The sequence below is a fragment of the Vigna unguiculata genome, chromosome 1 (assembly GCF_004118075.2).
Source record: "Vigna unguiculata cultivar IT97K-499-35 chromosome 1, ASM411807v1, whole genome shotgun sequence".
NCBI classification, from domain to species: Eukaryota; Viridiplantae; Streptophyta; class Magnoliopsida; order Fabales; family Fabaceae; genus Vigna; species Vigna unguiculata.
Window position 1 is genome coordinate 10,805,667 of NC_040279.1, and position 26,850 is coordinate 10,832,516.

General features: G+C 31.0%; 1 protein-coding gene across 1 annotated transcript; it reads left to right on the forward strand.

Moving 5' to 3' along the window:
• The first annotated feature begins 17,886 nt into the window (after window positions 1–17,886).
• LOC114177193 (zinc transporter 1) lies at window positions 17,887–19,800 on the forward strand. The gene is made up of 3 exons (XM_028062454.1): window positions 17,887–18,510; window positions 18,837–18,986; window positions 19,417–19,800. Exons 1-3 carry the CDS (start codon window positions 17,887–17,889, stop codon window positions 19,720–19,722), a joined length of 1,080 nt encoding a protein of 359 aa, XP_027918255.1. The 3' UTR covers window positions 19,723–19,800.
• Window positions 19,801–26,850: the final 7,050 nt, after the last annotated feature.

Genomic DNA, 26,850 nt, shown 5'->3' on the forward strand with positions numbered 1-26,850 from the left:
GGTTTGGGGTTACCATATCTCTCGATTTCAAGCATTCCTGGTGCAAGATGAGCTGAAAAGCTAGCTCAATACATATTGGTACAAATCCTTTCTAAGATCAATGAAAATAATGAAAAACCATGATTCATTGTGCAACTAAGTCAATAGTAGTGGTGTTACTTAGGAATATGCTTGTTGAACCCCTTTTCAGAGAAGATTCTTTGAAGAAATTGGAAAAGATCACTCTTTTTTTTTTTTTTTTCTCAAAGAACAAGAAGAATGATAAATAATGACAACTCAGTTCTCATTCATTTGATGTTTGTTCTTGCAATTCAAAACTAATTATAACGTGGAACCATGCTAAAATTTAGAGAATACACAATAATAATAATAATATATTTTTATTGTTATAAGTGAGCATCTTATTCACAATAAGGTTTTAAATTTCGTGTTATGTGAATATTCAAATGTACCATGTCTAAATTTGAGTTTTGTTCACTCTATAGTTGTTCACTTATAGAAATTATAGAAATCTTATACCTAAGAAAAGTATCATTGTATGTAGTTTTTCTTTTTTAATTTTAATCAACATCATCGTATGTAGTTAGTATTTATTATTTTAAAAATATAAATTACATATTTTTCAAGAGATTCAACAGAAAAATATAACTTTAATGAAATTTAAATCTAATTATTATAAGAAAATGATATAATTTTTAATCCAAAATTTAAAAAAAATAAATTTATTGAATATTTTACTTTATATATAATACTCAAGTTTTTTAATTTTACCTTAGGTGAAATTTACGAACTTATACTTGAATTCTTAACGTTGTTTAAAATTAAAAAATTATATATATAAAGTGAAAATAAATGTAAAAAAATAAAATAAGAAAAGGATAAATATGGTGAAACAAAATAGCATTAATTTATTTGCAAATAACTCTCTTGAAGTAGAATACGCCTAAAACTAGTTTTTCACACCCTTTTAATGAGTAGAAAAATATTTATCCTCACTTTTTTCATATCACCACAATGGACAAAAAATTGACATGAAACAACCCCCAAAAAGAAATCCCAGTTGTTTTCCACTAATAAAACTGCCAAAGAGATAATGGTAATTCTAAGAAACAATAGTTGAAAATGGAAAAAAGTAAGAGCCACGATAGCTAGGATTCAAAAAGACCACATTAACTTTGTTTTTTCTTTAACTGAATAATCAAATCACTAGTTGAAGAAGCTTTATGTAATGGGCAAGAAGCTGGAGTGTTGGAAATGCAAAGACATAATATCGACATAATAGCCAAATTAAGACAAAGAATGAAACAAATGCTAGGTAAATCACACGTAGTAAAAGGTTTGCATGACAACATGTTGTCAACACAAAGTTCATATATTATTTTTTAGGTAAGACATCTTTTCCCACTATGGATGCACGTAATTCCATTCTATGACCCCATTTTTGCTTTTCTGACTCCATCTCTATCTTCATTTTGAATGACCTAAATGCCCTTGGGTACCATAAAGTGTTTTGCCATGCCATCCAAAACCACTGCAAACTATTCAAATTAGTAATTTCCAGCGTGCATAAATTCTCAATCCAGATTGCAGTATCTTTTTGGAGAAACAAATATTCTAGTTGAGAGAATTTGACTCTGTTATTTGACTGTTTTATGTACTGATCATTAATTCAAATTGGAAGAAGAAAATTAGAGAGTTTTTATGGTAAGATATATTAAAATCATTTTTTTATTTTAATGTTTGAGAGAAAAATAAATAAAAAAATAGTTATTAAGGTTTTTGTAATTGTTTTTCTTATTTTTAAGAAAGATTGATATTTTTTTTATTGAGTTAGAGAAAATGGTATTGTAATTTTATCCTTTAATAAATTACATTATCATTTATTATTTATTTTGTACACTTCTTCATATTTTTTTAGTTGAATTCTTATTTTATTATTTTATTACCCAATAATTTGATAAAGATATTATATATCTTTTGCTTTTATTGTTGGAAGGGGGAACTACGTCAACTATATATGAAGATGGTTTTGATGATGTCTACTTGGTTAAATTAGCCCTATTTTATATAGGTTGTGCATTAGGCTATTAGTATGAAATTATCATATGTAAATCAAGCCTGATATCAGGTTTTAATTAGGCCTGCATTAAGTTGTAAATGAACCATCACACTCTTGCTTGTGCAAACATGAATGGTTAGCTATTTAACTAATGGATTAACTGTGAGTACTACACTAAAGCAGTGAAAACACAGTCACGATAATCGATTAGGTAAACTCCTAATCCATTAATGTCAGCAGAGAACTTAATATAAAAATTGTTTTCTGAAATCTGTTTCAGTTAGAGAGAAAATTTACAGATCATTGAAATTCATTCTGAGAAATAGCTCTCTGAGAGACACAGATTTCTTGAGCATTCTGGAAGATCATTCAAGTGAAGATTCAAGGAGATTGATGGTTGATTCTACCTTGATGGGTTTAGCTTGAATCTAGGAGCAAATTGACAAATATGCACAACATAGGTGTATTCGTTTCTTCTTTATTTTGATTGTATCTCTGATTACGGTTGCTTCATTGTGTGAAGTGTAGGCCTAGGTGCAATTGCGTGGATGCATTGCTCCTAGGGGGAGTTCTTGATTGGTAGATCAAGTTCTTTGGGTTTTTAGGTTCTAGAATTATATAGGTATTCTTGTAATTCTTGAATCCTATTTGTGTTAGTGGAATCCTCCTAAGTGGGTTACTTAGGAGAAGACTGGACGTAGATTCATCTTGAATCGAACCAGTATAAACTGTTGTGTGTTGCTTCTTTCTCTTCTCTTACAATCTTTCTTGATTGCTTTAAATAGTCCATTAACACAGAACTGCGAAATTGATTAATTGAGTTATAAGACTTAAAGACTCCTTCAAGATTCATCTTAAACAAGTGAAAGGCTCATTAATAAATTCAGATCCCTTTTTGGGTTGAGCTATTATACATATCTGTTTTAACAATTGGCACCAGAGTTGGTTAATCGCACGCTAATCGATTAGAAAGATCCCGATATGTCTAATACATCTCAAACCTTTGCTGAAGGGGCATCCCTTAACAGGCCCCCTTTGTTTGCTGGTGAAAACTATCCATTCTGGAAAATTAGAATGAAAAATTAGAATGAAAATTTTTCTTGAATCAGTAGACAAAGGGGTATGGGATGCTGTGGTGAATGGACCTTTTAAACCAATTAAAATAGTGGATGGAGAGACTTTTTCTAAAGAATTCTCACAATGGACCCCTGATGAGAATAAGAGGGCACATTATGAGGTTAGAGCCAAAAATATTATATCTTTTGCATTAACACTGGATGAATTTTACAGGGTCTTTGTGTGTGAATCAGCCAAAGAGATGTGGGATGTCTTGGAAGTCACCCATGAGGGCACAAATGAGGTTAAAAGAGCAAGGAAGAATACTCTCATTCAAGAGTATGAAATGTTCAGAATGAAAATTGGGGAAAGCATATGTGATGTACAGAAGAGATTACACATATAGTAAATCATCTCTTAGCCCTTGGCAAGACTTTTGACAAAGAAGAACTCAATATCAAGATATTGAAGAGCTTAAACAAGACATGACAACCCAAAGTCACTGGTATTTCAGAATCCAAAGATCTCACTACCATGAACATAGCTACACTCTTTGGGAAGCTAAGAGAGCACAAACTAAAGCTTGGAAGACTCAAGGCAGGAGAGGATGGAGAAAAGAGGCACACAATAGCTTTGAAGAGTGCTATAAAATCTACAGCAAAACTGAAGAAAGCAGATTTTGCAGATGACTCTAATGATGGAAACTTTGACAGTAAAGCCTTGAGCTTAATGGTGAAAAAGTTCTCAAAATTCCCGAAGTATAAGAATAAAACTAACAACAATCATGTAGGAAACAAGAAACGAATACAACTATGTTGTGCAGGTTTGTCAATTTGCTCCTAGATTCAAGCTAGACCTATCAAGGTAGAATCAACCATCAATCTCCTTGAATCTTCACTTGAATGATCTTCCAGAATGCTCAAGAAGTCTGTGTCTCTCAGAGGGCTGTTTCTCAGAATGAATTTCAGTGATCTGTAAATTTTCTCTCTAACTGAAACAGATTTCAGAAATAGTTTTTATACTAAGTTCTCTACTAACATTAATGGATTAGGAGTTTACCTAATCGATTATCGTGAGTGTGTTTTCACTACTTTAGTGCAGTACTCACAGTTAATCCGTTAGTTAAACAACTAATCATTCATGTTTGCACAAGTAAGAGTGTGATGGTTAATTACAGCTTAATGCAAGCCTAATTAAAACCTGATTACAGGCTGGATTTACATATGATAATTTCATACTAATAGCCTAATGCATAACCTAACTAAAACAAGGCTAATTTAACCAAGTAGACATCATTAAAACCATCTTCATATATAGTTGAAGTAGCTCCCCCTTCCAACAATCTCCCCCTTTTTGATGATGTCCAAAATTTGTCCTGTGATAGCCCTGCAACACATAAAGGAAATAGCACTACTACACAATACATGAAAGCAACACAAAATAACACAACTGCACATTTATTTATATATCGAGAGATATCATATAATTGATTTTCTTTCATTATTATCAAATATTCTATTTTATTGTTTTATTAGGTTTTTTCTTTTCTCTCTATGATGAGATATTGTACTCTATATATTGATCAAGATTCTAATAAATCAGTAAGCAAGCTCTCTTTGAGTTGTTTTCACCAAACACCTTTTGTGCATTTTTTTTCCCATGACTTATGCATATCTAACATAATGACATTATAATTTGGATTTTGATTGTATTTCACTACAAGTTTTGCAGTGGTGTTGCAGAAAAATCATAATATGTTTTATGATTGCATCTAGTTTGATCTTTCACATTAGAAAAAATTATTCTTGCTAATGAATATAGAGTATGTGATAGTGTGATAGCAGTGACAGATCTTGAGCAAAATTTTTGGGAGAGGCAAAATAATATACTTAAAATTTACATAGTTGACATTATTGTCACTCATTAATTGAAAATGAATAATACTTTAGTATACCTATAACTATAAAACAAATTATACTATCTAACGAATTGTCTATCGTTTTTCATATTCTTGAACTTATAAAATAATTCAATCATAACTAAATTTTTCAGCTATTTTTTTTCAATATAAATAATCATATTTATCTGCAAAATATTCATTTCCCATTTTCCTAATGTGCACATATCGATTCAAAAGTCGCATTTCATTTCATTTTTATGCAATGAGAAACCATATTGTCATATTTTGATCTTGACTTATGTTTTATCAATTCTAAAAAATGAATTTATTCTATTTTTTTCATCAATATACCTATTTAAAAACAAGTTTAAGACTAAAAAATAATTTATCATAATATAATCAATAATTGAGAGACATAATTACTAACAAAAATTATGATAATCAATTCACTACCAAGTGAGACAAGAGAAAATTACTTTTTTTCTTTTGTGATAACGTAACAAAAAGAAATCAGATAAGGGTGAGAGATAAATACAAGATGTGAAAAACTAAAAAGGCAATGGAAATAAAAAATAAAAATTATCTTAATGATTTTTTTCTTTATTATATTTGATTTTATATTTTATTATTTATTAACATTAAATGTTATACCCTATAAAAGAAATAAAAAATACCTAATTTTATTTTCGTTAACTCGTGGCCCCTGCTTGCTCCAACAATGCTCTGCCACTGTGTGAAAGTACATATCTAGAAAACTTTTGACGAATGAAAGATTTGGTATTTATATGTATCTATTAGTAATAGAATGTCAATGATTGAGGCGACAAATGATGAATCAGTGATTTATTAGTGATGAATTGGTGCTTAGGGTTTTGATTTGGGGGAAAGTTTTAGGGTTTTGATTTTGGAGAAGTTTTAGATGAGTGTTTTTTATTTTACGTCATGGAAAATTTTGGAAGAGAGTGAAAAATTAAGTTGGAAATAAAAAATAAAAAATAAAAAAATAGTGTAGGTTATAATCCTTTAAAAAAAAAAAAGAAATTAAAACCTACAGTATAATTATCATTTTAGACAATACACCAAACAATCCTAAATCATATTAATCTATGGGAGGTTTTATAACCTCCGTAAAATAACTCTCATTAAATATAATTTTATTTTTTTTGTAGTGTTACTTGGAGCACTAGTTCACAGTTTATCATCATTGTTCTAGTAGAAAATACTATTACATAGTGAAAAGTGCATAAGTCTATTTTAAAGACATGTTAGTTAGCAAAATATGAGATAGAGAAATCGAATGGGAATAGTTTCTTGTGGAAACTGAAAAATGAAAACAATTTTTAGAAAAGACAAAATATGTAGACTATTGTTATTACAAATTTTATTACTTAGATATGGCAAATGTGATGTTATCTAGCAATTTAGATAAGACTACTATGAAGTATATTTGGGACACTCTCATTAAATTTTATAAGGTTAAGTCACTTTACATAAGAATATCTGTAAGACTCGTGAAAATTAATTAATTAAATAATTAATTAATAAATGCGGGTAGAAAGAGCCTTTATGGCATTAATTATTTTTTGATGTGATGTGGAAAAGTACTAGCTCAAATGGTTGAGAGTACTTTGATTGTGTGAGAAGACTTGGGTTCGAGTCCTATGTATGCCAATTATATGTTGTTGTTTTGTTATTAATTTTTAATAATATGTATGAGCATGGAATTGGTAATGTAAGCTTATACTGATTGGAGTGTATCCTAAAACATTTATTTTTTAAGTGTAGTTTTGGAGGGAATATGAGAGGGCAAAAGTAAACCTAGAAGGGGCTCCCAAGAGGAGTTAGAAACCATCCTATAATAATATCCTTAAATGAGAATTAAACATACCATAAAGCCTAAATTCGTTTAAGCCCTTTAACCCAACCATAAGACACATTAGGGGTGCTGAAATTATGTGTGTTTTGATATTGCTTGTGTTTCTGTGCTTTGTTATCCAATTGGATCCTATATGGTGTGGTTTTTGATATAATGTGCACTGAAATTGAGAATTTGGGAATGGACTGTAGAGTGTAAAGTCTTTTGGTATGAAACCAGAATTGATGAGGGTTTTGGGTACTTTTATTTTGGTTTACGGTTCATCACTATGTCTTGAGGACCCAATTGTGTTTGCACTGTGTTTTATGGCTTGATTGATGAACTAGAGATAAAGAATATGAATGTATTACGAATTGGATTGGTTTTGGGTGTCTTTAGTGCATGTGCAGTGGCAAAACTCTGCAAGTTTCGCCCAAGCGACTCCTTCTCGCTTAGGCGAGAGTTGTAGGAGTCCATTTAGTGTTTAGACTCGAGCAATTCGCTCAGGCGACCAAGGTTGGATTTGGGCGAAATACAGTCTCGCTTAGGCGAGATTGGCTGGCCTAAGCGAGGTCGCAAGGAAACTTGGATGTTTTGAGCGCGACTTCTCGCCCAGGCGAGACGTTTTGGAGTGTTGAGCAACAGATACACTCGTTTAGGCGAGAATGGCTCGCCTAAGCGAGGCCTCGATGAGACTTGGTGTTTTTGTGATTGAATCCTCATCTAGGCGAGGTGTTTTGTGTGTTGAGCGACTTAAGGTCTCGCTCAGGCGAGATGAGCTCGCCTAAGCGAGGCAAAGGGGTAAAACCACTATTTCACGCTCGCCTAGGCGAGGTGGGTTAGCTTAAGCGAGGCTGACGGGCTAGCCTGGGCGAAGAGCTCTAGCTTAAGCGAGGATACTGCGAGTTCATGTTAGGTGTGATGTAGAACTGTTTGATTGTGAGTGTCTAAAGTATATGAAGGATATGCTTGTGTTTTAGTGTTTGGGCTTGAAGTACTAGGTCCAATAGGGGGTCTGGGATGTACTTGATGGTTGGACGCATGATGGGCATGGAACTATGTAGTTCTCGTCGGCTACTAAGTGGCGAGGAGTCCTTAGTATGGTGATTACATGCATCGGGCGCACGATGGGCAAGGAATTGTGATGTTCCTGTCGGCTGCTATTGGGCAAGGAGTCCATAGTATGGTGATTGCGTGCGTGCCATGGTCCGAGCGAGCGAGGCTTGGATGTGTTACTACAGATGAGGAGTCTGTAGGGCAAGACTATGAGCAAGATAGGCTCATAGGGTTGGACCACAAATGGGTTAGTTTCGTGGGAGCACAGTGGAGTCCTAGGACCTAGTTCATGCATATGACTCATGAAGGACTATGAGATCAGGGAATGGTTATTTTGAAAATAAAGAAACATTTTACGTGATGCGATTTCTTTGGGAATGGAGTACATATTTATTTCATATATATATATATATATATATATATATATATATATATATTCATATATTGTGCATAGCTTACCCTATCTGTGTGTGCGTGGCGATGATCGGATAACTTATTATCCGGAAGCAGATGATTTGACAGGTGAGCCAAGATATGCTTAGAGGTGGAGTGCAGGGGTTACCTGGGCTTTTGAAAGAATTTTCATATTTAGACTTTTGATGTAAAATTTATTATGTCGAATTTTGGTGGATTTTGTGTAATGTAATTATGAACATATGAATTATGTTATATTAAAGTTTTTTAATTTTCTCGTGTTTTGGGAAAATGGACTTATAATCAATGTGATTTTATTTTCTTATTTCTATTTTATTATGTTACAATATTCACGAAGAGAAATAAAATGAGTCACTACTCGAAATCTGTTGAATGGTGACCGAAACTAGTGATAGAAAAATGTTGTCATTATTAGTGACTAAATTAGTGACCAAAAATGATTTTTGTGATTTAGTGACCAAAATAGTAATTGAATTTTATGTCACAGAAAATTGGTCATGAAATCAATGACTATATTATTTAATTAATCTTAATTTTTTTATTTTACTTTTTACTTTCTACATTTTACTCCCCCTTAACTCAAACCTTGAACCCTAATTTGAACCTTCCACTGCTACACTCCAACCCAACTATGACGATGACGTTGTCAACAAGCATGGGCAAAAGCGTTGCAACCTCCTAAAAAAAGTCCATAGTGGCACTGTCAAGATTCACATATCCACTTGATGAGGTTGTTCTGTTATGTTGTGTTATTAGGGAAATAACTTTCTCCACTAGGTTATTTAAATTTCTTCTTCCCTTTTATTTCACTTTCACTCTTTGTTATGTTCATTACCCATTTATGTGTTATCTTTTCGTCATTTTCCTTCATCTCATCACTTTTCTTAATAAAAAATACATCAAACAATTTATGGATTGTGAATTTCAACTGAATTTATGGATACACTTTTTTTGTTTAATCTTTCAAACAAGGTTGTTTATGATTTGGTTGCTGGTTAGGATTATATTTATCTTCTTGGGTGATATTGTTGTTATTGATCTTCTTCTCTCAATCATAAATCAAATTCCTTATAGTCTTTGTTTCATTATCAAATTACTTTTTCAAGAAGGCCCACTAAGGGCTTGGAAATTGAAGTTTTTAGTAAAACTTCCAAACACATTATATTGGATAGGATACACGACATTAGTTCCAATTTGGTTACATTGTTGTTGTAAGGTTTGGTGCATTATCAAAATTAAAAAGTAAATATAAGTTTTGCTTGTATCTATGATTTAGTAGTCTTTATTCCATTAAAATGTAAGTTGACAAACATGTTTTCTTTTTTGGTACATATTTTCATTTCTAAATTAGTATTTTTGTCTACTTGGTATTAGGAAAAGTTGAATGGAAAATCTCCTACTCGATTAGATTTGTTTTGTCATACACACCAACGAAAGAAGGACAAAACTTGGGTGGATCAAAGATCAACACATGTCATATTGTCTAACATTAGTGTCTTCTTCTTCTTTTTTTTGCCAATGCATTGCCATTTTTATTTTTATGTTTATAGATAGAGTTTACTCGTGTATGGGAAGAAGCATCTCAATCAATATCTATTGCATGAGTATCTTCAATTGATGAATTACAACTTTGGTGTAAAGTTGCTAGAAATAACAAAGGCAAGGTTTATGGGCTTAGATCTGAGTTAACCAAAGCAATTAGGATACAATCCTATCATGATTCTATATCTTCATTTGTGCAAGGCATAAGGGATGAGATTTAGTTAAAAAAATAAGTTATTGGAAGTTCAAACTGAGAGGGATGAATTTTTTTGATAGAATATTCAACAATGAGAGAGAAATTTAACAAAATAACAAAATTTTGCAACTCTTGATGGAGAAGATAAAATTTCAACCTACTCAAATATGAATTGTGTTAGCCAAAGAAGAATATGATGGAGATCATTCTTCAAAAATAAATTTTGATAATGATAAAAGCAAGACCAAGAACTTAAAATGATGAAAAAAGATATTGGAAGACTTGCATTCTATTTATGTATTTGACTAAGCCTTTGTAATATGCCATATATTAGTGAATAAGTTATTTGTAGTACTTAGCTTAAAGAGTCATAAAGAAACATGCACAAATATCACTCAGGAAAGTTTATATTTTCTAAAAAAATTTGTGATAATCGAGTTTCACTAATGATAATCGATTATCCAATTGAAATCAAGTTATTCAGAAGAGTCTTCGTGATAATTGATTAATCATTGTTGGTAATTAATTATCAAAAGAGAAAATGTTTTCAAATATGCTTATATGATAATCGATTATCATTAGTAAATAATTGATTATCAACGATAATTGTGACTTGACTCTTTAGATTTTTTACCTAATTTTCAAATAAGAAGTCTATATATTTTTGCGGAGACCTAATTTGAATGTAACTTTTCATTCAAAGGTTTAGAGATGTGACTGCTAGAGAAACTCTTTGTGTTTGTGAAAATGGGCTTTGAAAAATCTAGTGTGGCTAGAACGATAACTTTCACCAAGTGGATTTTTGTGTGATTGAGTGTTGATATTGTTGCTAGGAGAAGTTGTTCATCCTTCGTGTGACTAAAAAGAGGTGTTTCATTCCTTGTGTGATTCAAGAAAGGTGTCTTTCATCTCTTGTGTCTCTCTAAACCTTAAACTCTTTCTTTTTGTGATTGTAAGTTTGGTTTATTTTAGTATTTGAGTTTATCCCTCTTTAGAAAGATTAACAACTGGACATAAGGTATTTTTATCTGAACTAATATACAATATTTGTGTATGAATTTTCTATTCCCTACTCTTTTTATTTTACTTAAGTTATTAAAATAAGAGAAAAGGTTTTAATTGAACAATAATTTTTAAGGAAAATTTTAAAGCACAATTTCTATTAAGAAACCAATTCACCACCTCTCTTTTTTTTCCAAACGCGAATATTCCGTTGCATGATTATCATAAATGGAAAATTCATTCTCCTTAGTTAGAGTTTATCTTTTTGTTTACTATATATTTTGTATTTTTCACATTGAATCTCAGTGATGTAATAACATTAGCAGTACTTTCGATGATTGTATTATTTTGAAAAACATATATGTGAATGTAGTATAATGATGTAATTGTGGAACATATCATGTCATTATATACATTTATTATATGACATTTATAAACAAAGAGATTTGATATTGAAAAAAACCACATTAGTGATGAATTTAGTCACAAAATCGAGATTTTAAAACCAACCACTAAATCGGTCACTAGTTTCAATCACAAACCCGGTCACTAATTTCGGTCACAAATTTGGTCACAAAATTCGGTCACAAATTTTGATTACATATTCGGTCACTAATTCAGCCAAAGATTCAGTTAGAAACTTGGTCACTGATTTCAGTCATTGATTTTTCACTGATTTCGGTCACTATGGATCAATGACCAACATAATAATGACCAATTATTTTAGTCACTAAATCAACCACAATTTCCATTAGTAATTGATTTTACCCATTTAGTGAGTGAATTTTCAGTCACTATTGTGGTTTTTTTAGTATTGAGTGAGTCTACATTGGTGATAGACCACATCAATAATATAAGTATGTTATTTGCCCAACTTTCAATGGCCAATTTAACAGTTGAAAATGAATATGCATGAACTCTACTTCAAAGTTTATCTTATTTATATGATCAACTCATCATTAATATTATTGATAGACATTGAGAATGTTGTTGGAACTATTATTGAAGAATAACTTAAGAAAAAAGTAAGGTAGAAAGGTGGAAAGTTCAAATCAAGAAATGACTTTGACAATAAGTGGTAGATTAATAGAATGTGACTCTAGTGAGAAAATAGTAATTAGCTCCAATGATGCAAAAAAATTACATTATATGTGGATAGTGGATTAAAATGTAACTTAATGCATGAATCCAAGTGAAAAAATCAGTAGCATACACAAGAAGAAAGAGTCAAATTGTGTATCTAAATGTTTATGCAATTTTCACAGGATTGGTGTTTAGTTAAGATAGTCAATTGCAAATTTAAGTAAACAGATTCACTATCAAGATATTTTCGCTAATATAGTTCAACAAGCTCTCATTCTATAAAGTTAGTTGACAGTCCAATAACATGTTATCTAAAAGTGTTGCAAATTTTTTCTAGTCATTTAGACATGAATATGTTCTTCGTTCTTAATGTTAAATGTTACATTATCCTTGTAGACGTTGAGGGTTGTATTAAATTCTCTCCATGAAACATTAAATGAATAAATTTATTTAAAGAAGCATTTTGATATTTAACATAGCTTATCAAAAAGGTCTTACTACTTTTGTCTCAACTAGAGTAAAAGAGAGTATCGTACTAGGTGGATTTGTATTTCATAGGTGTCAGATTTCCTTTCAATGAAGTTATAGATGCGAGACAACTTTGGCACATTATTCGAGATATCATCTATTTTTGATGTCCTTTTACGAGATGCTCTTGGTGGTCAAATGAAAGAACATTCTCTGCTAACATTGTAAAAGTATTTGTAAGTTAAAAGCAATACTATGTAGAATTTTAAAACAACCATTTATTGATTACATTGAGCATAAGTTTATCAAATGCAAATATGTACGCAAGGTATTTTGAATTTATTGTCGCTAGATGAATCATTACATCTATCATTATTAGATGCAATCATGATTTAACACTAAGACATATTCCTGTTTTAACCCTTTGTTGTTAGCACTTGATAAAAAAAAACTTAGGGTATGTTGATATGTTCTCTAACACTCCAATCAAGATTAGTTTCACACTTATGAACCAACCTTTGATGGATCCATGTCCATGAGATATCATCCTACCTTAGAGATTGTTAATGTTGGTACTGTTAAAATAAAATAAACGTGGTATGGTACTATACACACAATTCAAGGAGTACAAAATGTGAAGGACTTGAAGAAAAAAAATTCTCTATTAAGAAATTAGATGACCTTTGGTATAAGATCCTTAAATGTGGTAAGAAGGAATATGGTAGTGATGAAAGCGGAAAAGGTCAAGGCAAATTTGTTAGTACTTTTAGAAGATACATTACAAGAAACAAATGTAACATTTGCAACAAGAAGTTAAGAATAAGTTGTGATGGTGCTACATCATAGACTAGATCATGTGTCAATGCAAGGTCTAAACATCCTTGCAGACCGTAATCTCTTACATGGGCAAAGAGGTTGTTTTACCTTTATGTTAGCATTGTGTGATATGCAAGAAACATAACTAGAAGTTTGTTAGAATGGCTATTTGATTATTATGCTAGGAGATTATAGGTGTACCCTATCAAAAGGAAGTCAGATGTATTTCTAGTATTCAAGAAATTCAAAGCACGAGTAAAGCATGAAATTGAGAAAAGAATTAAGAACGAGTGGTTAAGTCTTTCTTTGTAAAAGTAGTTAAGGCTTCCTATTACATCACAAGTTGATCACCATCAATAACATATAGTTGAAGACACCATTAGAGATGTGGAATGGAAACCAATAAATTATTCTTCCTTACATGTATTTGGTTGTCTTGTGTTTGTGATGTACAACTGAGAAAGAAAAAAGTTAGTTCCAAATTTAGAACATGTATATTCTTGGGTTATGTTGACAATGTGAAAGGGATATTGCTTGTGGCATCCCACTACTCCTAAGGCTTTTGTTAGCAAGGATGTAACTTTTGAAAAAGAAAAATTAACTGCAAAATGAACAGATAAATAACATCCTTACAAAGGATATTGATACAATGCAAATAAAGAAGAAGCCTTTAGATGATTCTTTTTAATTAGAATGTGAGTATAAAGAAGAGTCAAATGAGGTTAGTGATGCAAGACTTTGACAATCAACATGAGAAAGGGTTAAACTATCTTGGTAGTCACAATATGTTATGGCAAGCCATTATGTGTGTTGTCTTCTAAATGAACAAAGAGAGCCTTTAATAGAAACAAGATATGGAAGCTTATCAAATTTCTGAAAGGTTAGAAAATTATTGGTTGCAAATGGGTATATAAGATCAAACGAGATGACAACAATCAAGTGGAACAATATTATGCTAGATTGGTACTAAAGAGATATGCTAAAAGAAAGGCATTAACTTGAGCAATTAATTGTTACATTTGGTTCATGTCTTGAGCAATTAGATGTAAATATTTTTGTATGGAGAACTTGAATAGGAAAGACATATGCTCTAACCATAACACTTTAAAGAACAAGAAAACATGCTTAGCAACTTCACCAAATATTTGTACGGTTTGGAATAAGAAATTTAGTTCCTTCATTATTAACGTTGGTTACAATATTAGGTTCAAACTGTAATACCTATTACAATAGGTTTGATGAGAGTGGTTTTATCATCTTGATATTGTATATGGATGACATATTGGTGGTAGGCCTTAACAATGCTTGAATCAAGGAATTAAAGGCACATTTGGCTAAGGAGTTTGATATGAAGGACTTGGGACCAACAAGATTTTAAGGATGTGAATTCACCAAGATAGAAAAGATAGAAAGATTTTGAATCCTCAACATAATTAGTAATTACTGACTAAAATTTTGATGCTTGAATATACAAAATTGTAAGCAAAATTTTGACCTGATTTTCTATCAATTGTAAGTATGAGTCCTAACAATGAAACAGGGAATATGAAAATGTCTTGAATACTGTATGCATCAACAATGGTCAACCTAATGTATGCTATGATTTGTACAATACCAAACATGGCACAAGTAGTGAGAGTGATTAGTAGATTCATGAAAAATCGTGTTGGGAGCATCAAAGTGTTTTAAAAGGATCTTTAGATACGTGAAAGGAACCTTGAATATTGCATTATGTTTTAGAGGATGAGAATTAGTTTTAAAGACTATATTGATTCAATTTTTATAAGTGATTTTGATTAAAAGAGATTTATTATTTTCTATCTGTTTATACTTTTAGTAGGAAAAATAAGTTTGTTATCTAGATCACAAAAAATGTTATAGCTTTATTTACTACAAAGCATGCAAAGAAACTATTTAGATTCAAAGGTTAATGAAGGAATTCAAACATGAACAGCAAAAGATTGTTGTATATTGTGATAGTCGAAGTGCTTATACATTGCGAGGAATTTTTTTCTTTCATTTCAAGAAAACACATACCAATATACACTACTACTTTGTTCGAGAAGTATAGGAAGGAAGTGAGAATATGAAAAAAGACTTTCACTAATTAAAACAAATTAGGTGTTATTGTAAAGCCAATTGACATTAACAAATTTAGGTATAGATTCAATCATATTGTGGGCTATTGAAAAAAATAGACGATATAGGTGATAATGAACGAAGCATGGTATGAATATTTGATTAATTTCATCAAAATTTTAAGTGGGAGAGTATGGGAAGAAAACTCTAAAGTTGATAAATTTACCATAATGCTTATTTTTATTGTTATAAGAGAAACATAGTATTTTTTTAGTAAAGTATACCAAAATCACTTCCTTTTCTTTTCTAATATTTTAATGCTTTAGAGAAAAAAAAAATATTACTAAAAGACTCTCTCGGTAGTTTTTTACCTATTTTAAAACAAATATTACTAATTTCTCCTTGGAATTAGAGAGGAGAGTGTTGTGAATTTTTCTTTTAGTAAAATTATATTATTATCTATTGTTTTTGTTTTCATTTTTTAATTTTATTATCAAATCTCATGTCGTTACTTTGATACCTAATATAAAGATGAATTTGAACAAACGTTATTAATAAGTATGTAAAAAATATAGTACTTGTAGAATTTATGCATCTTATCTGAATACTAATTAGTACTTGAAGCCTTTACATATCTTATGAAAATGTAGTTGAATAAGTACAAATTATCTTTTAGTGTGTGGATGTGTGTTTCATTAAGAGATAAAAGAAATGAGACAATCAATCATATCCAAAACATAATGAAGCAAGGGAACTCAGAGTCGAAATTGAATACTACAACTTCCTAGCCATTAACTTTTATTCAACGGGCTTAATTCTTGGTTCCAAATAATTATACTCACCGAATAATTATTCCAAAAATTAAATATAGCTCTTGACCTAATAAACTAAATAACACTGAATTATTATTAATAAGTAAAAACACATGTTTTGTGCGCATGTTTTTTTAATTTATTATTATAATAAAAAGTAATAAAATTATTATTATAATTATAAAATTAAAATAATTTTTTGTAATTTTATTATATATAGTTTTCATTTAATTTCTAGGTGTTTTACAACTAAAAAAGCAGTTAAGTTTAAAAAAGTGTTAATTTAAAAAAAAATTACTTGTAAAATTGATAAAATAATTATTTTAATATTAAAAATATTAAAAAGAATAAAATTAAAACAAAAATAATAAAATTATTATTATTGTTATTATTATAATTATAAAATTAAAATAATTTTGAAATTTTAATGTAAGTATTTTTATTTATTTTGTAGGTTTATAATTAAAATAGTGGTTAAATTTTGAAAAAAAATAAAAATAAAAAATGGTTAAATTTATAGAAATAATCATTTACGATTAAAACTAATATAAAATAAAATATTATTATTATAATTAATTTTAGTATTATTATTATTATCATTATTAATATTTTTATAATAATAATTATTATTATTTCCATTTAAAACACATGTACGCATCTTGTTTATTAAAAAAGTAATAAAATTATTACTATTATTTTTATTATAATTATAAAACTAATATAATTTTTGTAATTTTATTATAAATAATTTTTATTTACTTTGTAATAAAACTGTTTTAAATTTAAAAATATGGTCAAATAGAAAAAAAAAAGTAGTTTTAATTTAAAGAATAGTTACTTAAGAAGTAAATAACTATCATTATTAAATATTAACAAGATTAATTAATAATAACAATCATGATTTAATTATTTTTTAGTAGTTTTATTTTTATAACTAACATTAATACTATCGATGTTATTTTTAACGTTAATATTATTAATATTATTGTTAATATAATTTATGTTATTAATTATTATCGTTAATTGTTATAGTATGATGGTGACACATCAGAACATAACATCTATTTGTAAAAGTATATATAGTAAAAGCATGTGTAAAATTAAGGAACAAAAAATAAGAGTTATGAGAAAAATGTAGAAGCACATATCTATCTTCCCTTTTAATTCTTTGAAATAAACACGGTTACTATCTCTTCCTTCATACACAAATAGTACCGAAGTAAACACAAAAATAAGAGAAAAAAAAAAAAAGTAGACTTTCACCAGATTTATGTTTGACATATTGTGTCATTGGCTGTTTAAGATGCTCACGTTTTAGAGCCTCTCAGAGTGGCTTTTATTTTCTCCCTTCTTGTCTTTTATAGACATGCTAGATCCCATCATAATATCAATATACAAACTTCACTTTTTCTTCTTTTAAATAACAATCATTAAAACATCTCAAAGACAGACTCGTATACCTTGCACCACTGGTTCTTACACTACCCTCTCTCTTCCTTCACTCGTTACAATCCCAATCTCCTTCAAATGATAACTTTTCAAGCATCTTCAAGCACCATCTCAAACTTGCTCTTAGTTTCATGTGGTTTTCTCTTGCCAACCCTGGTATTAGGAGATTGCACATGTGAGAGAGATGAGACTAAAAGGAGTGACTCAAGTGCAGTGCTTCACTACAAACTTGGGTCAATTGCTTCTGTGCTTGTTGCTGGGGCTCTTGGGGTGAGTCTTCCATTGCTGAGCAAAAGAATCCCTGCTCTTAATCCCAAGAATGACATATTCTTCATGGTTAAGGCCTTTGCTGCAGGGGTGATTCTTGCAACTGGGTTTGTCCACATACTTCCTGATGCATATGAAAGCTTGACTTCACCTTGCCTTAAGGAGAATCCATGGGGGAAGTTTCCCTTCACTGGCTTTGTTGCCATGATGTCCTCAATTGGGACCTTAATGGTGGACTCATTTGCCACAGGCTTCTACCACAGGCAACATTTTAACCCCTCCAAGCAGGTTCCTGCTGATGAAGAGATTGCAGATGAACATGCTGGTCACATACATGTTCACACTCATGCCACACATGGCCATGCTCATGGAGCACCTCTCTCCTCTCAGGATTCAGAAACGTCTGAAGTAATTAGGCAGCGCATCATATCACAAGTAAGATCAAGAATTTGGATTCTCTGATAGAGAAACTGGACTCTCAGATCAATTAGTACATGTTTGAAATAAAAGTTTGCAGAATTTTTAACTTCATTGAGTTTTCATTTTATATATTCTGCAGAGATAACTCTCTTATCTTTCTTTTCAAACTATGTTTGGAAACAAGCTCGATTCACCAGAGGATTGAACTGAAAACCAAACATGAACATAAAAGATGTCAAGAGTTGTTGATATGCAGCCTGCTTTTGTTTGTATATGTTGGATTTTGAGTGTTTGTTTTGTTGAAAATACTGCTCAGTTTGCATTATTGGATTGTGTATCAGGTGTTGGAAATAGGAATTGTGGTCCATTCGGTGATAATTGGATTATCATTGGGAACTGCGGGGAGCATTGATACCATAAAACCTCTTCTGGTGGCCTTATCTTTCCATCAATTTTTTGAGGGGATGGGTCTTGGTGGTTGCATATCTCAGGTATTGCAATTTACTTCATAAATTTTACCTGCTCCTTACAAAATTATTAAGACCCTCTTGTCATTTTTTTCTTCCTCTGCTTTATCTCAAGATTAATCACAAAAATACAGACAAATAAGTATTTTTCAGAGAAAAATGAAACTTTTTGTAAAATAGAAGCTGAATTGATGAACTGATATGAGAAAATTTTGAAGCAGGAGAGAAAAGTGAGTGGCGTGTGGGTTATTTTGAGTTTGGAAGTTGTAAAATGTTGTCATGATGACAACATCCTCATATTTTCATCTAACCTTTTTAGTTAAAAGAAAAAGAGAAGGACCAAACAGTCACAAGTGAATTTAAGACATGCTTTTAGTTTATCTTAACATTAAATTATAGAAGAAAAAAAATACTCCTAACTTTTAATCGATGCTAATTAAATTTATTGTGACAGGCAGAGTTTGAGTCAAAGTCTACAGCAATTATGGCAACTTTTTTCTCCCTGACAACTCCAATTGGTATAGCAATTGGAATGGGAGTGTCAAGTGCTTATAAAGAGAATAGCTCAACTGCTTTAACTGTTGAAGGGGTCTTCAATTCTGCTTCTGCTGGGATTTTGATATATATGGCTCTGGTTGATCTTTTAGCAGCAGATTTTATGAACCCAAGATTGCAGAAAAATTTGAAGCTCCAACTAGGGGCAAATATGTCCCTTCTTTTAGGCTCTGGTTGTATGTCTCTGTTGGCCAAATGGGCTTAAGGTTTTTGCTTTGGTTTTATTAATTACTTCCAATTCCTTACCTAATTTATAGAGCTATTTTCTTTCTCTTTAAATGTCTTCCTTTAATGGTGCTACGTACTTCTTTGTCTTCATTTTCTCTTTAACAGTGGCACACCGAAACATGCACCACAACAAGTGAAGTTCGAAATAGAGAAGTGTTTTTTATTAAACGTTACGGAACTTTTATATTACAAATAGTAATGAATGCTTTTCGTATCCTTCAATGATTGATGAAGAAGAACCAAAAAGCATACAATGTCTATTAAGTATTCAAAGGTACAAATATGATTCTTTATTTATTTCTTTTTAAATCACACAAGTAAACTAGAAAGTGAAAATGACATTTGTGGCTTAGTAATATATATATATATATATATATATATATATATATATATAGATATAGATAGATAAATAGACCTGTATAAATAAATACACAAAAACCTATAAAATTAACTACATAAGAGGACCGATTAGTAAAATATTAATGATATACAAACTAGATTAAGAAAAAAAATCTTGACATTCATACTACCAATTTATAAACAATAAGACACTATTTGTTCTTAAAATATAGCTAATATTTTATATTTGATAAGTTTGTTTAAAATAGTAATTTTGAAACAAAGTCAACTTTAAAAAATCATAACAAAAATATTTACAAAAAAAATTGAAGAACTTTTCATTTTAAAAATGAAGATATTACACAACCAACTTAGAAAACAGAAAACTTATGTTTATTAAAAAAAACGTTTCGAAAAACACAAATAAAAGATCTTCAACTTAAGTTTATAAACTCAATAACCCATCGACCGATGTATTATCCGCTTTAAAATTAGATTATGCCACGATTTTATTTTTAAAAAATATCTTGAGAATGAAAAAAGAAAAAAATATTTAAATCATTTTAAATCTTAATTTTTAAGTTAGTAGAACTATTGGATGCAATATAACAGTTTTATTCTAATAATATTATGTGGGTACAACAGTATATTTAAAAGAATTATGGGTAAATGATATTGGAGTGGAATAAAAGCACTTAGAATGATTTGGTAGATAGTGGTTGGTCAGAAAGGTCAACCACGTAGAAGTTGTGATAAGCACCCCTCATTCAAATTTGTTTCCAAAAAGATTACGATACGTCTCAACTCAAAAGATACCTAAGCCAATTGCCCATAGATTACTGGGACAGTAACAAAAAATGTGCATATAACATGCATGTGAAAATGCTTGGTGTCCCTGTTGAGTCACTTTCCTGCAAAATTGATCACAGCCTTAATCCATGATTTGACCGTGGAATTTCCCTGTGCTTATTCTTCCCCATTTTCTTCGGTGTGGGAGACTATTTAATGCAAATTGTTCCATTTCACAGGCTTTGTTTGAGGGTCAAAAACTTGGTCCGTTCCAATGTTCTCATTATGCTTATGTTATTAGAGCCCTTTATAAAAGTACTTGACTCAAGTTTTTGTCCCTGCAATTGGAATATCTTAGGGAGGCATCTTTCTAAGGGAATACCATTCTGTCTCTCAACTCTGATCTGGCAACCATGCAATCCCCTCCATTCAAAACTCAATGTGCACCATTCTGTTGATGCATGCCAATACCCAAATAATAATAGTTACATTTTTTGGAATTCCAAGTACAGAAAATAGTGGAGATTTTATTAACAATCATATATATTATTTGTAAAAACTGACAAATAAATATTTTCAGAGAAAAACACAACTATTTGTAAAATGGAATATTTCATGGGGTTTTAAGAAAAGAAACACCTGAAAAGAAGGTGAATTGATGAATTGATATGAGAAAACTTTGAAGCAGAAAAGAAAAGTGAGTTGCGTGTAGGTTCCTTTGGGTTTGGAAGTTGAAAAATGTCGCCATGATGACAACATCCTCATATTTTCATCTAACCTTTTTAGTTAAAAGAAAAAGAGAATGACCAAACAGTCACAAGTGAATTAAGGACATGCTTTTAGTTTATCATAGCATTAAATTATTCACGTAGCTTTAAAGTTGGTTCCTAGGTTCATAAAAAAATAATAATACATCATCTATATCTTTTTATACCACTTCAGATTTTCTGTAGTCCTTCTTTTAAACCTTTAGAACATATTAAAAATATTGATATCTTAAAAAAATTAATATAACCACTCATGATATTAAATTATTACATTATAATAAATAAAATTTATTTTTATACTCTTACCGTTATAAAATTATACTTATAAAATTATGATGAGTTAAAAAATAAAAATAATTACATAAAAAATATCAAAACAATATTCTACATGACAAAAATAAATAACAAATAAAAATATTAAAAAATGTCAAATGCGTGTTTTTAAAACAATTTGATAGATCCTTAAATGAAATCATGTCAAAGAAAATAACTGTATAATTAAGGATGCGATGAGATGAAAATACCTTAAAGATCTAAAAAACCTTTTCAGATATTAAACTAGTCAAACTGTTGAGAAATAATCAAAATTATTTTAGCAAAATGTAAATAGTTCTTCAAATGAAACAAAAAGAGTGTTGTAATTGAAATCGCGACGGGATGACAAACCAAAAAGAAAACGGTTTTAAAAAGAGATTTGGAGTCACGACCATAGTTATTTCTGGAAAACTATGAAAAACTATAAAGATAGGACAAGTTTGCGAAAAATCGGATTTTGGATCCGGGAGTCGGTTACCTATAAAAGTGTTGTCTTTTATATGCTTACACAACATTTTTAAATGTGTTGGCAAGTTCTGTGTTGCCTAAAATGAAAAAATGGTGTACTGCACCATGGTACATGTCCTTGGCCGTCCAAAGAAAGGAGAAGGGGGGAAACATCAACATGGGATTTCACACCAAATGTGTCTCATTCTTGACCTTGTTTATAGAAGCTAAGGTTTTCTAATTGTTGTTGTACCCTTGTACACATTTTGGTTTTGCTTAGAGGCCCCTAAACTCTTCTATATAAGGGGTGTTAATAGTCTTCTAAAAGGGTTGACCAATTGCAGTCTAAACACCTTTGTTTTGTTGTTCAACCGTGAGCTCTTCCTCCTTTTGAGTGAAACCTCTAAGCCTTATCTTGAGCAAATTCAAGTGGTGGCACAACACCACTCATCTTCAAGGGTTAGCTAGTCTTTTGGTTCCCCCCTTAAGTGGTGTGCTTCTTTGCTCCATTTTCATCTTCTTTTCTTCCATTTTCTACTTCCTTTTACCTTATTTCAATTTAACCTTTTGGTTTCCATTACTCTTTTGTTTTGATTTCTTGTTTAATTGGCTCTTTTCCTTCTCTTGAGCTTTTTAAAATACACATTCACATGTAGACAGCTTTCTATCATAATGTTCATTGATAATCTTCACTAGGTTTTCCTAAAGAACTCCACCGTATTTCAAAGATTAAAATGAACCAAAAATATCCTACATCGTTTGGTATCTAGAGCTTAGGTTATTTTCAGTATGGTGTTTTTCATGTGTTAACCTTTGATGTTTTTGTTTGGTGGACCTCTCGGCCTTGGTGGTTCCAAAATGCTGTGCACCAACATTTCCACTTTACTTGGAGGTTTAAGTATCTAGAACTCATTCTCTATATATTTGTTACCTTGTGAAGTTGTGAACATGATCTTTGTTGCCATTTTAGACCAAATCTGAGAGCTTCTTGTCTTGTTACCATGCCAAAAAATTGTTGGCACAAGCAAGCTTGAAGCAAAGATTTGATAAAGCCAAATGCATGAAGATCATATGTGGTTGATGAAGATTTATGAAGATCCACTTGAAGATCATGTTTCAATTGTATTAAATCTATAATTGATGTGTTAAATGTAATGATTACATGTTATTACATGTTGGTAGGCTATATGACATAGGTTAGATGTCTTGTTAGTCTTAATGTGTCCTTTTAAATTTGTTAAAATGGGTTTTAACTAGTTAAAAGACTTGTTGTATATAGTTTCTGGTATGAATGTATTCAATAAGTTGAATTGTTTTTCAATCGAGTGATTTCACTTAAGTCAAGTGAGATGAACAAACTATATGGAAAATTCAACTGACTGATTTCACTTAAACCAAACTATATAAGTTGTGCTTTCAAGAGCAGAGGAATATTTTTGAGTTTTTGAGCGCGAAAACTTGTCATTCATCACTGAAAAACTCTCTCTCTCTCTACGTTACACAACTGCAAGGTGAAGATTGAAGATCTTGGTTGATCTTGGAGACATTTGGGCTTGTGATTAGCTTGAAGAACTTGTGTATGGTTGGCTAGAGTGGGCCACCATCAAGTTTTGTAGTTCTTGAGCCTCTGGTTGTTTACCTGATGTGATTTCAGGTTTGTGAGTGTGATTCTTGCAGGGTGTTAGTCTAGATTTTTGTGTGAGTCAAAAATCCTGTGTTTCTTTGTTCAAAAGTGTAATCTTGGTGTGTGATTTGTAAAACTTTTTAATATAGTAGAAACTAGGCTCAGGTTGTCATGGTAAACTGGATGTAGCTCTGTGATTGAGTAAACCAATATAAAAACAATTGTGCCAATATCTTCCCTTCATCTCACTCACTTTAAACCACTTCAAAAACTCAAGAAAACCAATTAATTCATTCTTTGTTGTGCTTTAATGCGTTTTTATGTAATCTGATGTTGCATACTTATTAGAAATATTGATTGGTACAAGTCTTATGTATAAAAGATTGTTGTTTGAGTTAAATCTGTCAATTCTTCATTCTGCATAAATTCCTAGGATTTTAGCCGATTGATTTGAATTTTTAATCAATTATTTCATAGGCTCAAGAACAAATTAGTTTGTTGTTTTATTTTTTGACCAATTGAAAGTGTATTGTTTTGTAACTTTTGCATTCGAATTTCATAGTCTATTTGATTCAATCAAAAGGGGTTTTATGCTTTCGAAAAAGTTTTAAACAACCAATTCAATAAAAAATTTGTTCACATGTCGAAAGAGTCTTTAAATGTGCTTATCTTTGAGTTTTGGTCTATTGTCATATGTTCACTTGAAGTTTTCTTGTTCTTATTACTCAAAATGTTTGAATCTTGCATGATCTACATGACTTGTTTTGTATGTGTGCCTTGGAATTGATTTGTGGCATAAAACAAGGAACTAAGTGACTAAGACACGTAAAACACCTTCCCACCATCTTTGTTGAGCTAGATTTGAAAATAGAAAAAATTTCATGCCCATTTGACCTAAAACTAAGAGCATTCTTTGTTCTTAGTAAACAAAAATTTGAAAAATTGTGGTGTGTTATTCTTCTAGCTTGTATGTTTGAGTGTTGGGTGGTATTAGCAAATTAGTTCCTCCTTTTAACTTGGTTCTTATCTTCCTTAGTGCATGCATGATTTGAGTCTTGAAAATACATGTTCAAATATTTTTCCATTGAGTCCTTTTATCATATTTACTTGTGTTAGTCTTACTTGAAAGTTTTGTCACATGATTTTCTTTCTTTAGAAGTTTTACCTTTCTTGCTTTTGTGCTTTTCTTGCTTGTCTTTTGGTAATCTATGTTTTGTCTTTGAGTTTTCTTTCCTTGCTATTCTTGAGTGGTTGGCTGAAACATATTTGTCCATTTTAAGCTTGCATCTTGAAAAGTTTTGAAAATCTATAGTTGTTTTCACTACTTTTGGTGGATTTGAGTGCTAGCCTAGCCTTGTTACTTTAGGAGTGTGATCTAAATACTTGGGGCTGCAATTTTGTTGATTTTTGGTCTCGATATTTTGCCATTCTAACCACTAATACTTTTTTATTGTCTCGATTTGAGCTTTGCTTGTAGGGAAAATGAATTAGAATGAAGTTATCTCGGAAGAGATAGAAGAAGAGGCACCTTTGAACTACTCCACTACCCATGGAGAAGCAATGATAGAACATGACAACCAAACTTCGAACTTGGTGAATTTGATTAGAAAGATGGAGTTGTCAATAAGGGAGACCTTTGAACAAATGAGAGAAGACAATAGGCAAAGTGAGCTAATACTTCATGAACACATCCAAAGGCTTGATGCTAGAGAGGATGAAAGGTGGATGAGAAGAAGGACCTCATCTAAGGACTCATATGGTGATAATGGTGGAAGGAGAAGGTGCAATCATGGTGGAAATAGGAGGCGTAATTCCTTACCAAGGAGACAACCTCCTTTATTCAAGATCCCAAAGTTCAATATAGACAATGACCCCAACATCTACTTGGAGTGGGAGAAAAAAGTAGACCAAGTTTTTAATGTTATTTACTTAGTGAGCAAGAGCAAGTAGAGCAAGTAGATTTAGTTGTTTTAGAATTTGAAAAGTATTCCATGACTTGGTGGAATCAAATTTATATGGACACTAATGAACAAGAGCCACCCGCGGCTTCTTAGATGGACATTAAGAACGTTATCACGCTAGATTTGTTCCTTCCTACTATAGGAGGGAGACTTTTTTTTGAAGCTCCAAAGGCTTCAAATAGTCCATGTGTGTGAATGACTATGCTAAATTTATGGAGTCTCTACTTCTCAAAGTAGGTCTCCAATTTGAAAGTGAAGAAGAAAAGGTAGCTAGGTTTGTGAGTGGATTGAGAAGGGACATACAAGATGTAGTACAATTGTAAGAGTACTCCTCACTTGAAAAGGTTTTGCACTTGGCCATAAAGTTGAAACTCAATTACAAAAGAAAAGAGAGGTTGAGAGGAGTGGATCACACAATGACTACTACTCTAATAGTTGGAAAGGCAAGGAAAAGAAATTTGAAAAACAACCTTACAAAGGTCTTAAAACCCTCCTCGATCTAATTTGGCAAGAAATTCAAAAGACACTTATAATTCTTCTCAAGGTTCAAGGACAAGTTCCATAAAATGTTTTAAATGCTTAGGGTATGGACACATTGCTTCTACTTGTCCAACCAAAAGAACCATGACTTTGAACCAAAAAGGAGAAGTAGAGAGTGAGAATTTTTCTCCCCCTACCTAAAAAGTTCTTCTTCCCACACTTCTTCTTCATCATCTTCAAGTGAGGAAGAGATTAAACCAAGTGAAGATGACTTGTTAGTGGTAAGGAGCATGCTAGGGCAAGTTCCAAAATAGCTTGAATCTTCTCAAAAGGAAAACATTTCTCATACTAGATGTCTTATCAATGACAAACTATGTTCCCTT